The sequence below is a fragment of the Phaseolus vulgaris genome, chromosome 5 (genome assembly GCF_051622355.1).
Source record: "Phaseolus vulgaris cultivar YP4 chromosome 5, ASM5162235v1, whole genome shotgun sequence".
In the NCBI taxonomy this organism is placed as follows: domain Eukaryota; kingdom Viridiplantae; phylum Streptophyta; class Magnoliopsida; order Fabales; family Fabaceae; genus Phaseolus; species Phaseolus vulgaris.
The window spans coordinates 41,787,656-41,804,451 of NC_143502.1; the positions used below are offsets into that span (position 1 = coordinate 41,787,656).

At 30.4% G+C, this 16,796-nt stretch overlaps 1 protein-coding gene across 4 annotated transcripts; it reads left to right on the top strand.

The window, feature by feature from the left end:
• The first annotated feature begins 6,388 nt into the window (after window positions 1–6,388).
• LOC137835868 (serine/threonine protein phosphatase 2A 55 kDa regulatory subunit B beta isoform) lies at window positions 6,389–14,930 on the top strand. Of its 4 annotated transcripts, none has more exons than XM_068644605.2 (14): window positions 6,389–6,903; window positions 7,405–7,508; window positions 7,647–7,745; window positions 7,831–7,950; window positions 9,331–9,540; window positions 10,584–10,675; window positions 10,964–11,082; window positions 12,152–12,275; window positions 12,545–12,668; window positions 13,579–13,647; window positions 13,743–13,834; window positions 13,921–13,998; window positions 14,087–14,157; window positions 14,251–14,930. In XM_068644605.2, exons 1-14 carry the CDS (start codon window positions 6,792–6,794, stop codon window positions 14,385–14,387), a joined length of 1,551 nt encoding a protein of 516 aa, XP_068500706.2. In that variant the 5' UTR covers window positions 6,389–6,791; the 3' UTR covers window positions 14,388–14,930. The 4 variants fall into 4 exon arrangements, with proteins under 4 accessions (XP_068500706.2, XP_068500708.2, XP_068500707.2 ...); XM_068644607.2 differs by having other exon boundaries at window positions 14,257–14,930; XM_068644606.2 differs by having other exon boundaries at window positions 6,461–6,903; window positions 9,331–9,537.
• The last annotated feature ends 1,866 nt before the right edge of the window (window positions 14,931–16,796 follow it).

Below are 16,796 nucleotides of genomic sequence, written 5' to 3' on the forward strand. Positions count from 1 at the left end.
TCTCATCACGTTACAAAATCTCACCTGCATTTAGAGATTGTGCTTCTTTGTTTGTTTTGCAAGACACCAACTTCCTTTTTTTTTTAACAATACAAATTGAATAACAAGAACCACTTAAGACATAAGACACTAACTACATTGCATAGATAATGTTTTTATTCTCTAACTATCTTTATATTATACGCTCTATGTTTTTCACTCTTGTCCCTCTATACTAACTCATATTTATTTATTATTTTTTTATAAAAAAATATTATAAATTTTAAGGATTTTACGAATTCTAATCACTTTGTTAGTAAGTAAAAGTTGTCTTCTATTAAGTATGAAGTATTGTATATACTTTATCACTGTGCTTACATATTTAAAATTAGTTCATACTAATTTGAATTTGAGTTTTAGATTTTGAAAACGACACATTACTCAGATTAAAAAAACCAGTCTTCTTGATCTAAAAAATGTATTTATATATAACTATTTTAAAAGTTGTTTCTCTAGGTTCCTGTTGCCATCATGGCTTCTAGTAATATTATTTTTATCTCTTACATCATGTAAGAACAACAACACTGTTCTCACTTGACTTCAAATCAATATATATAATATAGTTTAAATACTTATCTTATAAAGCAAATTATAAGTCTGGATAAGATAACACTATAAATCTAATAATTTTTGTTAATATAAATTTCAATTATAATTTTAATATCATTTTTAAAAATAAACTTTAAATTCACTTTGAAAATAATAAGAATAATGGACACTACACATGAGGCATTTACACATACATAAATTTTGGCGTTTTGTGTGTTGTAAGGAATGAGGTGTGTTTAGTAATAAAAATTGTAAGTTTGAGTGTTTATTTTTTGTCTAGAAGCCTTTGCATAGACACACGTAACATATTCCTTTAATATGAGATAAGGTTAAATATTAGAGAAGAGGAATATCACCATTTTCCCTTCACATGCCCATCACATACCTCAAAACCATCAATCAATTCAAACCATCTTCTTTATATTATCTCTCATGCTTATGCATTTTATTTATATTTTCTTATCACACTTTCTTAAACATACTTTATTATTACTTAAATTGTGTTCAAAACATAATAATAAGAATCAAACATATGAACACTACCACCAACAAATATGAATAGGGCAAAGATCTTAAGAAGAACTTATTTAATAGTAAAATTACCCTGAATTAAGTCCTGGATACATAAACTTGAAAAAATTGTGAAATCTAAATTTGTTTTTCTGAAAAAAAAAAGGTAATAGAAAGATCATAAACTAACTTATCTTTTAAAAATAACAAAAATATTATTTGTACAAAATTATATATATTAAATTGTATTATTTATAAAATTATAAAAATTATATACATTTTAATTGAATAAAAACTTGGCGTAAGTGTATTCATATTCATTAGTATATAATAAATCCATTTTTATTTATATTAATCGAATTATTAAATTTTTTTGTTTTACCTAAATTTTTGAATAAACTATATATAAGATAACAAACTTTCAATTGGTGGATAAAAATAATTTTCACTACAAGAAAATCATGAAATATAAATCAATTTTAGAAAAAAAAGTAATTAATTGTTATAATAACTAAATTAGAGACTATTTTAGAGACTAAAAAAATTTTTGGTTTTTAAATTAGTTTCTATTATTGTTAAATAGTTTTTAAATTGATATCTAATTAGCTACTAAGTTTTAACTATCAATTATTTATATTCTAAAATTTGTAGAAAAACTTTGGTAGCTAATTATATACCACTTTAGAAATAATTTAATAAAAACTAATTTAAAAACCAATTTTTTTTTAATTTTTAAAATGGTTTCTAATTTAGTTTTTATAGTAACTAATTATTTTTTTATCAATATTAATTTTTATTTTATGATTTTGTTGTAGTGTTTGAAAAAATATATAATAATAAAATACTTAGGTACCTTATATATATATAATTAGTTTGATTAATTGTTGGTAGTGAAAGAATCTTGCTAAGGTTGTTGGACAGAAACAATTGATGGATTGTTTTGTAGTTATTTGAAGAAAGTAATTAAAACCAAATGATTGGTATTATGAGGCTAATTAATTGTTTGATGACCTTTCTAAACAGAGTTTTGATGATTCTAGAGAATTACATGATGATTGAATCAGGACCTTCCAATGTTGCAGTCTGAGTAGATGAAGATGGTGTCAGTGATGAAGCATATTTACTTAGCATTATGATGATGAGGACAAAATAAAAATGAGATACATAAGTACTGCAATTTTCTCCTTCTAACTAAAGAACAAGTTGAAGAAGAAGCAGATAAAGATGAACTACAAGGAGAAACAGACAATTTATTGCTTAACAAAACTCATATCACAATTAATAGGACAGCAGAAGAAAAGTACAGGTACAATTGTTGGGACTGGATTAGAAAAAATGTCACCAATTTATATCAACTTTTATTCTTTTGGAAGAAATATTAAACAATTTATAAATTTACTTTTTCTTCTATGTTACTTGATTTTTTTATTTTTTTATTTACATAGTAGAATCAAAGAAAGTAATTAAATGCTTGATTATTATCAATTATTATCTTGAAATCTGAGATGAAAATACTTCAAAAACTTTTCTTGCATCATTTTCATCTCCACCATAAAGACTAGGTCACTGACCCAATGATTCAGGGTTAGGTTAATTAGTTTGTATTTTCTATAATCTCAATAATTAACTATTTTTTACTGTGAAAATTGCATCCACCAACAACTCCATTGTGGCATACCCTTTTTAAGATTTTTTATTTTATTTTAAATGAATCTCAAGTATTTTACTACTTTCTAAATAATAAAAAAAATCATAAAATAAAAATCAATTTTTAGCTATCAAAATAATTAGTTACAATAATAATTAAATTAGAGACCATTTTAGAAAGTAAAAAAAATAGTTTCTAAATTAGTTTTTATTATTGTTAAATAGTTTCTAAATTGGTATATAATTAGCAACCAAAGTTTTTGTTACCAAATTTAGAAACTAAATAATTGGTAGTTAAAACCTTGGTGGTTGCTAATTAGATACCAATTTATAAACTATTTAACAATAATATAAACTAATCTTTTCTTAGTTTCTAAAATGGTCTCTAATTTAGTTATTATTGCAACTAATTATTTTTGTCTCTAAAAATTTGTTTCTATTTCATGATTTTCTTCTTGTAGTGAAAATATTATTATAAGTTTTAATTTTATATATTTAATCTAAATGATTTACAATATTTGTTATTAGATCTTTTATAATTTAATTATTGTATGAAGATTAAAATAAAATTTATCATTCTTAAAATCCATATCCTTAAATTTAAGATTTTTATTTTACATCAGGTCTTCTTAACAATATTTCGTGTAAGATTTTACATCTTAAATTTAATACGTTAAATATATTTATAGAGAGGTTAAATAGTTTTAATAAATATATTCAAAAGGTAATATGAAGAAGGTTTAAATTTAAATAAACTATTGTGTTTTTTATAAAATTTTATTTTTCATTTTATAATTAAGTTAACAAATTTTAAGTGATAAAAAAGTCAAGGTATAAATAAAAAATTGGGAAAAGTGTAATAGTTAAATTCAGTCTATTACACATTTATTATTAATATTTTGTTAAAACAAAATTTTGTCATATAATTTTTAATCACTACACTAACAAGATTAGTGTATAATACACGAAGATGTTAGTTAACAATCACATTATATTATAATTTTAACTTTCTTTTCATTATTCTATATTGCCCAATATCTTTTTTGAAAAATAATTTGCAAAATAATAGAAGAAGAGTCTTATCAAATTTAAAATTTTATAATAAATATAATGTTTTATCAAATTTTCTATTCATACGATTGTATAGACAAAATAATATTTCTACTTGTTAAGATACAAGAGTAGAAGTATGAAATTTAGTTTTTTATATTCATATCTTTCCTTCCACCAATTTTACATTCAAGTTATTTATCCTGATCATTGAAATGTGTTAACATTATAATTTAATATTGTTCAACACTTAATTTATGACTCTAATTCATCACTTTTTATTATTTATTGCTTGACATGTTTTATCAATAACATTATTTTTTTTCTCTTAATTTTTTGTTATTTATTACAATTTTTTGGTCAAAAATTTATGTAATAGTTATTAAATTAAATTCGTTAATCAATTGTTTATTTTAAATTTATTGATTAAATAATATAATGTACTTTAGAATAATAGTATTGTTTCATATATACATGTCTATATGACTATACTGGTAATTACATTTCTACAACTATATATATTTTTCTATAACAATGAGTATTATTTTTACTTTACATTTATAATAATTTTTAAATTTTACGTGTTATCTTATTTAAAATATGTTGACTTTATCCTATAATGTGATTAACACTTTAAATTTGACAGGTATAATAAATTAGTATAATTTATAACTATGTTTTGAATTACTATTATAACGTATATTTTTATTTTTTATTTATTCTTACATCTAACTTTTAATTTTATTTTTGATTGATTAGACATGTACATATAACTTGCATTATCTATTTAATTTTTTAATATTGTAATTTGTTATTATTGTAATTTAACACATTTAGTTAACAAACACATTATATTATAATTTTAACTTTCTTTTTATTATCCCATATTGCACAGCAGGTTTATGGAAAATAATTTGCACAAAATTATTCATTATTACATTGGGATAAAACATTATTACATTTAAAGCTTTTTAATGTTTTGACATTTAAAACTTTTTACTTTTGTAGTCATTCATTCATATACATAAGATAAGAAGCTAGCTATGATGCAGGAATAGTTATCCAAAACAATTAATTACTTTTATGTTGTCGGTTTTAGTTTTCTATCCTTAATTTAAGATTTATTCTTAACCTGAATTTAAATGATAAGAGTGTCTAAAACAAATTTTTCCAATTAGTGACTCATTGTGCATATTATTTTCTAAAGCTTTTCTTAACATAACTTTCTAATTATTCATTAAAAATTATTTTTGACAAAAAATAGTTGCCTTAGAATTCAGATAACAAAAATTCACTTTTAATAAAATTTAGTCAATAATAATAAATATGTTTAAGAGAGTCTTATAAATATTTTTTATTGAAAGATTTAGATAAATGAATGAGATTATTTAGCAATTTAATATAACATTTATTTACTTATTGACTTTCACTGCACTTGTACCTAACCTACACACTATTTGTTCCAAGAAAAAAAAATGTCTTATTCCCCTTCATCATGGTGCCATGTCAATTTCAAGACTCAACTTCAATCCATGAACAATTTCTCATTATCCATGCTAAATAATCCTTTTCTCCTCAAACAAAATAAAATAATAAACAATATACACTAATAAAAAATATAAATAAAAATTAATTTTAAAAATTAAAAATATATAATAGTATTTAATTTAATTTATATAATAACTAATTTTTTTTTTCTCTATTGATTTTTATTTAATGTTTTTTTTAGTGATATACATTACCTTCTTAACAAGATAAAATTGTTTAAAATCAAATGTTTAATTAATATGTTAACTTATAAGATTGAATTAATTATCAATTAATAATATTGATTATTTAACTTTTGAAAAGATGGCATGGTGTCTTGATAATGAAGTTTGAGTTAATTATTAAGTTTGGAAGGTCTTGTTTGGTAGATAAAGTTTGAAAGATTGACAAAACATTTGAATTTTATATTAGAAAGAAAATAAGAGAATGAGTGGTGAAATATACATAAATAGTATATTTTACAGAACACTAACATCATTTGAGAACAAAACTCCAAACAGTTAGTGAAACTGTGGTAATGTACTTGTGAGTAAGCTTCCATCTCCATGTCAAAATCAAGTTATTGCTCACACAATTTTGGAATGGAAACAAAGTTAAGGTATCATCACACACTTTTGCTTGCATTGCATGTGTGTTTTCTCTGTTCACCATTGTCACAACATGCAACACAATGTTATTTTCCATGACCCAATTTTTGTCTTCTTTTTTTTCAACTCATTGATTTAAAATACTTCCTAAAAATTCTTCCTTTATATTAGGGTATTGCTCTAGTAATAAAAAAATGCAAGGACATTGAAGTCATTTCCTACAATGTGATTTGTTTAATTCAACTATCCAAACAAACCCTTAATTAATTAACTAAGTTGAATTGAATCATCTTGGAAAATATTCTTAACCTCACCTGACTGTACCACACAGTCCAGCCACACATGTGTACTCTCGGTAGTATCATAGTCCAATCAAACGAGGTTCTCCACTTCGATGTGGAACAACGAATGAGGATATCATATCACACAACAAAAGTTTTAAAATTATATATTTTTTTACAGTGTGTAAAAAACAAACAAAACCCTATTGTGGAGGGAGAACTAAACACAGTGAGTTAGTGTGTACGTGTGATTATGTCTTTGTTTTGTTTTTTTTTTCATGTTGGAGGCCAAAGAACGGTTTGCTGAGTAATATTTTAATACAGAGAATTCCGAATTTGTCCTTGTAGAGAGAGAATAACTTAGATAGAGAAGGGGTGCAGGAGAGAGAGAAATTTTGGTCTTTTTTGTGTTCCAATGGTTCAACTGGGAACCCGAAGAGAAGAGAAAAGAAATTTTATTTCTTTTTTAGACGGGTCTTTGTGAACCTATGATCTTGTGAAAACCCAGAAAGCGATCTTTGATGCACTCATAGGATTGGCCGATTCAGTCGCGTGTTCGGTGACCGTTGATTTCGGGACAATGAACGCTGGCGATGAGGTCGTGGCAGCTCCGGCGGGTCCACCGCACCCTCTGGACTGGAAATTCTCGCAGGTCTTCGGGGAACGCACGGCAGGGGAAGAGGTTCAGGAAGGTAATTGTCGTACCTCCTATTTCTGCGTGGAAAAAGGGACATGCTTTTCGTCTCTTTGTCGGATCCAATTCCTGGTTTGGGATTAGGGTTTGATTCGATCCGTTTCGGATCGTGGTTCATTACTCCCTTGTTTGTTTTGTCGAGTAATGCTTGTTTTGGCTTTTGGGCCAGTGTTTTGATTCTTGTTTGATTGTGGGTCTTGTTTGGTTTTGGTGTTCTCTGTGCTGTAGCCACTTCTGTTGTGGAGGATTGACTGCTTTAGTTTGTCAATCAATGTGTGAGTTTGTTCAAGTACGATGGGTTAGATCTTGGTGTTGCTTAGTATGGGAGTGGTGTTGAAGATTGACTGCTGGGTCTGGTCTTAATACAGACCTTTGACAATGTAAAAGAAAACAATGTAAAAGAAAGAGGAATTTGGTTGATGTTTTTGTATACGAATTAACTTTTGTTGCATGGTAATGTGACCATTTCATGATTATTGCCCTTTGTGTCTTTCTACAGTGGACATAATTTCTGCAATTGAATTTGACAAGTCTGGTGATCACCTTGCTACTGGTGATCGGGGTGGTCGAGTGGTTCTCTTTGAGAGAACAGATACGAAAGATGTAAGACTCTTTTTTCTTGTGCAAGTGATTTTTCCTTTTACTTAAGGAAAATAGAAGCTAAACTTTGTTTTGACAGATTCCATGTTATGAACTTAGTATTTTGTAATTTGTAATATGTATGCATGCTGAAACATGCAGCATGGTGCCTCAAGAAGGGATTTGGAGAGGATGGACTATTCTATTAGTAGGCATCCCGAGTTTCGTTACAAAACAGAGTTTCAGAGTCACGAACCTGAGGTAATCATCATCTTCCTACTAATGTTACCCCAACATCATATGGCTTAGAAGTGTCGATATTTATCTTGTATGATGTTCCTTTCAGTTTGACTATCTTAAGAGCTTGGAGATTGAAGAAAAGATCAACAAAATCAGATGGTGCCTAACAGCTAATGGTGCCCTCTTCCTTCTCTCCACAAATGATAAAACGATCAAATTTTGGAAGGTATACTTAGTGCTTTCATTTACCAATTCATTGACAAATTGTGAACAAGGTTGTATGTCTGATGAACTAACTTTGGTCACTTGTTTCAAATGTTGACAGTTGTTTTTTGTTTCCAGAGATGTATTAATGCTTGAGCTCGTATATCTTTCTAATTGTATTCAATTGGCAAGGCTTAGCCTTCTGAAGTTACCAATTATATCTTGAGCTGTACTTATTAATAGCATGCAGTATCTCAAATCAGTCTGTCACGGTGCTTAGTCTTTTATGTCACTGCACTAATTTTGTTGTGTTATATTTTCTCTGCAGCTCTCTCGCCCACTAATGTCACAGAAACCTTGGTAATTCATGGCTGTAACTATAAAACCTGCCATTAACCCTTTTTTTGGGAGTTATTTCATGATTTCTCCTTTTTTAAGAGCAGAGGGTTTGAAATCCGTTTACTTTTCTGTGCAAACATCCTCTAGATCGCCCTACTGCTTGCTGGCATAGTTCCAGCCTAGCCTTGTAACTCATTGTCCTTTTTTGTATGTCAACCATAGGTCAGCTCTGTTGTCACCCAAGTCCTTTTCATCTCTCACAGGTCTTGCCTTTGGTCTACCTCTATCCTGTTTCAGTGTTGTTCACTCTTCTTTTTTCATACTGAGTTGACTTTTAGCCTTATGATTTCTTGAGTTCTTTTGTTATTGCTTTGTGTGTTTATCTTGTGACTACGTACGACTCTTGAAAATTAAGAACTTTGAAGTTGGAATATATCTTCAATTTTTCCCCTAAAATTTCTAGTCATTGCTAATGTGTAGTATAAATTACATAACTTATATTGACAATCTTCAGTATGGTGGCAACCCTGCTATAGTGGTGTTAGGACTGGCACTGTGTTTCTATCTAAGATCAATAACTGATTTTTGATTTGTTGATCATTAATTGAACTAATTCTAAATTAATAGTATACCTTTGCATGTAGAGGAATGACTTTTGTGGGTGCATGCATGTATAGGTTGTAGTTTTTCCCGTGCATGATATCATAATTGCTTTTCTGAACACTTCTGTCTTTCAGGAGGCCTAAGCTAACATCTTTTTCTTGTTAAGTTAACATCCAAACTTTTATTATGCTTTGTGGTGTCTTAATAGCTATTTTGATTCAATGCATTGAGATGATTGAACGTTGTGAGAGAAGTAGATATAAAAGAGGATCTTGCTATTAAAAAATCCTAAAGGAGAATTATTTTGAATAAACATTTAAACATTGGCTGTTTTGCTTGTGATGTTTACAAAATGAATGTTGTTGCAATCATATTTGCATATTCTTCATATGAATAATTTGATCAATCCATCATCCTGTACTCACTCATTCATATTTTTCCTCATCTGAGAATTGAACAGGTTCAAGAAAAGAGGGTCAAAAAAATTTCGGAGATGAATATTGACCTTTCAAAATCTATGGGGAATGGATGTATTGCTAGTTCAAGCAATTCAAGTAGCTCTAGGCCATATCTTGCAAATGGAGGATCTCCGGAAAGATCATACAATTATATAAGCAACGACTTTTCATTTCCACCAGGAGGCGTGCCTTCACTGAGATTACCCATGGTAGTTGTATCCAACCCTTCCACTTGCAATTCTGTTTTGTTTTTTTTAGTCGGATAAAATTTTCCATGATATGACTTTTACTATAAACAACCAAAAAATTATCAGATAAACATGAAAGGGTCAAAGTTCTGCAATGCTTGCTTTTCCTTCTTCAAAATTTAATGCAGTTAGTGTTTTGAAGGTAAAACAGCCTGGAAAAAATAGGTTGAACTTGCAACACTTGGTACCTCAAACATATATATAATCATGATGCTGATTAAGTTTGCATAATCCATTTTAGGATATAATATAGCAACTTGAAAATTTTCTATTTAAATACATAAAACCATACTGGTGCCTATATTTGATTCAGATTTTTTCCTTTCTTTTTTTTGTTTCAAAATACTTTAAAGTTAAACTCGAAATAAGAGTTATGAAGTAAAGTAGAAGCTGTTTGGTTGTTTTCCCTTTTTTTAGCTTAAAGGAGACAGCCTGTGAGAAAGACAAGAGAGTTGGTAGTGAGAGGACAAGCAGGGACAGGGAGAATGTGATGAGAGGCTAGTTTTCTTTTTTTTTCTCTCTCTAAAAGCTCCTTCACCTAACTCTTTTGAAAGCTATCTGCTCTTCCTTTTCTTTTTATAAAAAATTAAGATGATTAATTTTTAATAGCTTTTCAGAAAATGTTTTTGGTCATTTTCCCCTTAAAGGAGAAGAGAACTTTAAAAGAGTTGTTCCAAAGAATCACACGGACCCATAACTATTAAAACTTAGTGTTGACTCTGACTGTGCATTAAGAAGTTTTAGCTGTCCTGCGTAGTCCCCTTTCTGAAGAAAAGAAATCAGTGGAAGAAGTTAAAAGAGAAATAGTAGAGTTTAATATTGTTTTTTATTATTTCCATTGTTTTATTTTTGCAGTTTTTACTAGTTTTTATTTTATTAAGTACCGTGACCTTGGTACTTTGAAAGAGAAGAAAGATTTGGAAATGGTTGAATTTCATTATTTTTCAAACTTCAACAATTGCTCGTTTGAGAATTTGTAGTACTAACTTGTGTTGTAAAATATGTAGGTAAGTAGCCATGAAAGCAGCCTAGTTGCTCGATGTCGTAGAGTGTATGCACACGCTCATGATTATCATATCAACTCTATTTCAAATAACAGGTAATTTTAGTTTTCTTAATATGTACCGTATTTTGTGGTACTCTAGCAAATTTTGGTTGAAATTGAAAACTCAGGATCCACATTATAATTAAATGCTATGCAGTGTCAATCATGCTTTCATTAGTTTTATTTCTATACTGTGGCGATGTTTCTGGAAAGGATGACAAGTTGTTTTCTTTCATTGCTTTATGTCTGCATGATTTTGTGCACTTTATTTTTATTTTTAATGCTATAGTTTTCTAGATACTGATCAAATTTTGATGGTCTTATGTTGCTCATATCTTCTAGTGATGGCGAAACTTTCATATCTGCCGATGATTTGCGAATAAACCTTTGGAACCTGGAAATTAGCTCTCAAAGTTTTAATATTGTTGATGTAAAGCCTGCAAATATGGAGGATCTGACAGGTAAGATTGACAATAAAATATCCTTTAGTGTAAACATTATAGCTAACTTGGTAATACACTAAAATTACTCAATTTATATACTTAAAGAAATAACTACAATGTATAAGTTGTAGTTGACTGGCAGTGGGTTGTCATGGGCCATGGCCTACCCTGTTCATTAATCAAACCTAGCTTGGTGACTTATTAAAAATTGGGACAGGTATGGGCTCAAATTTCTTAACCAGGCTTTAAGCAATCAAGTTGGGTTGGACCTGGGTTCATACTAAAAATTGGGTGTGGCCCAAAGAAAATATTTTCCCAGACTGTGTTGCCATTTAGTATAATCACACTTGCCTGATTTTATATATTTAAAACAATTGTTACTTTATGGTGGTTGAAAGAATCACGCTGTCTTTTAATTATTTGGCCTATAACATTTGACAAGATAGATAAATATTATGTGTGTTCAACTCTGTTTGTATTGTGTAATTTTATAATTGATACTATATTTTTCCTTTGATAAAATTGGTTGTTATTGAACGTGTGCAACTTACATTAGATGCAATTTTGTGCAACCAGTCCATTCTCCCTTTTCTCTTTATATTTGCAGTTCGGATTAGGTCTTGTCTAAACTTTGGGCTGGTGTGGCTGGCACATCCCCACCTAGACTCAATCTTGATCTGCTCAACTAGGGTCTAAAGTTGGGAAACATAGTCAAAAAAATTGCCCAGGTCAAACTCAACCATCCATCCCTTGAGAACCTTTTGCTTGTGTAAATCTTTCTAGTCTCACTTTGTTTGATGTAGTACACTGTAAGGACTAGAATTTAGCATATCAGAGTCCTGGTTCTGTAATCAAGTGTAAAAGTAAGTGGTTGAAGGTTGGTTGGGTGTTTCAGAGTGAGAGGGGATTTGCTAATGATTGATGAGGTTTTAAGGTTGTATTGATGTCTGTTTTAGTGCTGTCAACGTAGTAATTGGTCATTCATGGGTTTTAGGGCAAACATGAAGGAAGAATAGCATGCTTCTATTTTTTATCCGACTCAAGTATTGGTTTGGTTGAGCCTTGAACCTAGATGTTATTTTTGCAGAGGTTATAACATCAGCAGAATTTCACCCTACACATTGTAATATGTTGGCCTATAGCAGTTCAAAGGGTTCAATCCGACTTGTTGACTTGAGACAATCAGCATTATGCGATTCTCATTCCAAACTGTAAGTACATATTGTTTAAATTCTTTGTGGTAATCTTGCTGGTTGCTGATAAACAAGTATCCCATTCCTCCCATTAGGCTCAGTTTTTAGCAAATGTCAATACAGTTGGTAAAATTTCTGGAAGGTCATTTATTTCTTCTTCTTCTTCTTCTTCATCTTGACTTTGATACAGGATATTTTTGAAGCTATATGCATGAATTTATGTATTTTTTAAATACCTGGTAGACTCTCTAATAAACAATACCAATACCCTTGGCCATTCGGTGCAGATTTGAGGAACAGGAGGCCCCAGGGTCCAGATCATTTTTCACCGAGATTATTGCTTCTATATCAGACATAAAATTTGGGAAGGATGGAAGATACATACTTAGTCGTGATTACATGACTTTAAAGGTTTGAAATTTTCTAGTTTCAAAATATTCTGTTAAATCTTTCATAAACTCTTGAACTATACCCTTTGACTTTAGTTTTGGTAGTCAAACTCCTTTAACTTTAAAACATCTCAATAACTAATTTATGCTAAAAAAAGAATATTTTGGAAACTTATTTTCTAACTAATGATAAATGCAGAAAAATGTATTGCTATTGAAATAGTTTTCAAAATTTGAGGGGGGAAATTGCCAAATTGAAAGTTCATGAACTTATTTGCCAAAGATGCAACATCTATTTTTGAGCCAGCATCTTTTTGTTTAAACTATTACTCATTTAATTTCCCACTATATGCACTATTTAACAATTTATTAAATATTTGTAGAAATAAATATTGAAAAAAACACTGTCGGGAAATTTCTTTTAGCACGATTTTGACAGGAGTTTAACCTCGTAACTTACTCTGTATGTTAAAATTTCCACCAAATTCATGTGCACATATTAATCAATCATACAAATAAAATAAACTAGGAAAAAAACATATTCACACAAAATTCTTCATAAATAACATTTACTTGTACCTCATGCAATCCCAATTCAACTATCTACGCATATGCATACATAATCATCACCAAAACGGAAACACTAAAAATCCATGTAAAGAGGCATGAAAAAATCATTCAAATGGGTGGGGAAAAAGGGCAGAGAAAGAAACCACTCAAATGTATTTGAAATTGATTGAGATGGAGATGAACCTTCACTTCTAGTAAATGCAGAATATAGATTATTCATTTAGATCTCAGTTCCTTTTGAATTCAATTGTGTAGATTAAGAGACAATTATTTTCATTTCTGACTATGGAGGATTTCTGCCTGTGTTTTATAAATTCTTAAAGATGCATGATCCCATTTGACCAATTGATTTGTTTTGTCAGTTATGGGACATTAATATGGATTCAGGCCCCGTTGCAACTTTCCAAGTTCACGAGTATTTAAGACCCAAGGTTAGATTAATCTGTTTGAATAATGATGAACATGGAATTTCTTTGTGCAACTCTGCTGCGTTATAACTAGCTAAACTTTTGTTTGAACATGCCAGCTTTGTGATTTATATGAAAATGATTCAATTTTTGACAAGTTCGAGTGTTGTCTGAGTGGTGATGGATTGCGTGTAGCAACTGGTTCTTACAGGTCTCTTATACAAACTTAATCCATGCTTCGATCACCACTGGAATTCTTTATCTTGCATCTTACAATTTTGTTTCACTTGATGCCAGCAATCTCTTCCGTGTGTTTGGTTGTTCCCCTGGAAGTGCTGAGGCAACAACTCTAGAAGCCAGTAAAAACCCAATGAGGTAATTTTATGGAGCTCTGACAACATCAAGTATAATTTTTAGCTAGGGATTGCTGTAGCATTACATATTAACTTTTGCATTCCTTCAGACGACAAGTTCCAACCCCTTCAAGGCCTTCTAGATCACTGGGAAATAGTTTAACACGTGTAGTAAGACGGGGTCAGTATTCTATTTCATTTGCCGTAGTCAGATTTTTTAGCAAAGATTCCATAAATATTTGTACAAGTTCCAATATCTGATATTGTTGGACAGGAGCAGAAGCCCCTGGGGTGGATGCTAATGGGAATTCGTTTGACTTCACAACAAAGTTGCTGCACTTAGCATGGCATCCGACTGAGAATTCAATTGCTTGTGCTGCTGCAAATAGCTTGTACATGTACTATGCGTAAAGAGAGATGATTGAAGACAAGAACATGTATCTGCATGGTCATATTGCTGTGGAGAAGGCTGCTTCTTTTCCCTCTTACCAACCAACCACACTGGTTTGGAGGCTACATATACATTATTAACTCACACTACAAGTGCCCTTCAGAGAGCTTTTAGAAAAAGATCCAGAAGTGGCTGTTTCCAAATTCCTGGCTAGGAAGGAGACCATATTTTGTTACTGGATGGGCAGCATCTTTCTCTCTCTTCTTTTTTTCCCCTTCTCTTCTCCTTTCAATCCTACTATTCTTTCCCTCTATTTCTGTATCTTCTTCTGAAAGAGAAGGTGCAACCAATGTTTCAAATTGTGTTTGGCTTGCAAGTGAAGAAGAAAATGTGATTGTAGCTCTCCTACAACAGATTCTAAACGATGTTCAATATCTGCCACTAGGATTCAGATTAAAAATGTAGTTTTTCTTTTTTGCCCAGATATATATCTCTGTGGGATGGAGCAGTTGAAACCTGCAGTGCATCATTTTTTTATTGATTAATTTTGTGTTGGAATTTAATTTGACATGTTTCAAAGTCTATTTTTTTCTGTAGTAGTAGTACCTGTTAATTTCAAAGTCTAATAACTTTAGGCTGCAACGTAGGATAAACAGAACTATCTTTGCAACGTTTAATCCTGATGGATAAGCCCCTAATTTTGTATGAATTTCATGTTAAAATCATAAGTTTACGTGCTTTAATTCTGCTAGTATGTATGTAATATTCTTTGGATACATGAGTATGTAAAATGCATGTGCGTTGCGTGTGTCCAAGGCAGATATTGGTCTACTAATGCAAGACGTCTGAGACGAAAAATTGAAAAGGTAAAAGCATGTGTACTGTGAAGTTGATTTAAAATATTAAATAAGCTAAACTTTGTGGAGTAATTGATAGACAAAGTGGTAGTGATTCTTTAAATGTACATACTTTAAGGAAATTTTCCCACCTTCATTCAGTTGAATTAAATGCACTTGAATATAGTTTCTCTCTTTCAAGCAATGGTTGAATTACTTTGTATTTCTATATAAATTGCAAGCCTCCAAATCATGCATCTTGCGAAAGGTCATGAATGATGAATGCAAATTATTTCTTACTATTTTTTTGTCAAAACTTAACTATAACTTTTCCTTTTAACGAATATATAAGAACATTTGAGGAATGTTTCAACCTCTAAATATAATAGAGTTCGAGACAAATATGCTTGAATGGACCCACTTACAAAAAATACAAGCACTTAGAGAGTTCATTATGTTACAATCACTCCCCCACCAACAAAATAACCAAACATTGTACATAATCTAGCAATACATGGCTCTAACACGATTCCTCTAAATTGTTGTGCATATATGTATTGATCTTATTGATCTGACTCTGCTGTATACAAACCTTCATCCTGAAGTTGAAGAAAGTTGCAGATTTATTGCTGTGAGTGATGCTCGTTTACTGCTTGTAGATTCATGATTTTGTACAATGTCACGGTATGAGCCTGTAACCGCAGCTACCAGCAGTGTGCATCTGCATATGTGGACTTTTGCAAAGAAAAGTGAATATATTGGCCCCTACTTTGTCATCCTTTACACATTTCTTTCCCTTGATTACTTCTATACCCTCCCTAACTTATATTTCTCTCGACACTGCTACTCCTCCTGATTCTATCACAACAACTTTAGGTACAACATAGGATTGAAATCCCAATAAGAAAAATTGACTTTGGGTGCAAATTCCTTGTCCATGCTCAAGTCTTAAGTTGGACAACACAAAAGATTTGTTCTGCATCAGGTTTACTACTTTGGAATACTACCCTGTCCCTATAATTCCATAAAGTCCAGATTACCACTACCAACACCCCTTTCCAAATCAAGTTTTCTTTTGGAGTTGAGTACTGGTTTGTGGAATTGTTTAAGGTATTCTTTAAGCTTATTATGTAAAACACCTTGCCCAGCTAAGACATGAATTTCATACTTTTGTGACCAGGACTCTCCATGCAAAAAATATTGCACTAGGTAGTGCTTTGGTTTTCCACAACATTTCATATGATTCCTCAGTGTCCACATGACCAAGCTCCATCAACACTTCATATGGTAACTTGACTTAAGGTTTATGATTGTCAGTTAATTTTCAGGACCACCTGTCCACATAATCCAAATTCAACTGCACCAGTTTCAATTCTTCCATCAGCATATCAACCATTTTCTTCTCCCACTGAAACCATCCTCTTCTCTATGGTATTTTCCACTACCATATTCTATCATCCCAAAAACTTAATTTCCCTTACCTTCCTAGATTTGACTATATCACTATGTGTTTACGTACATTCATTCTAAGCATATCTTCTTTGATTGATTTTCCCCCAAACAACTTATCATCCCAAAATAATATATTCTTCC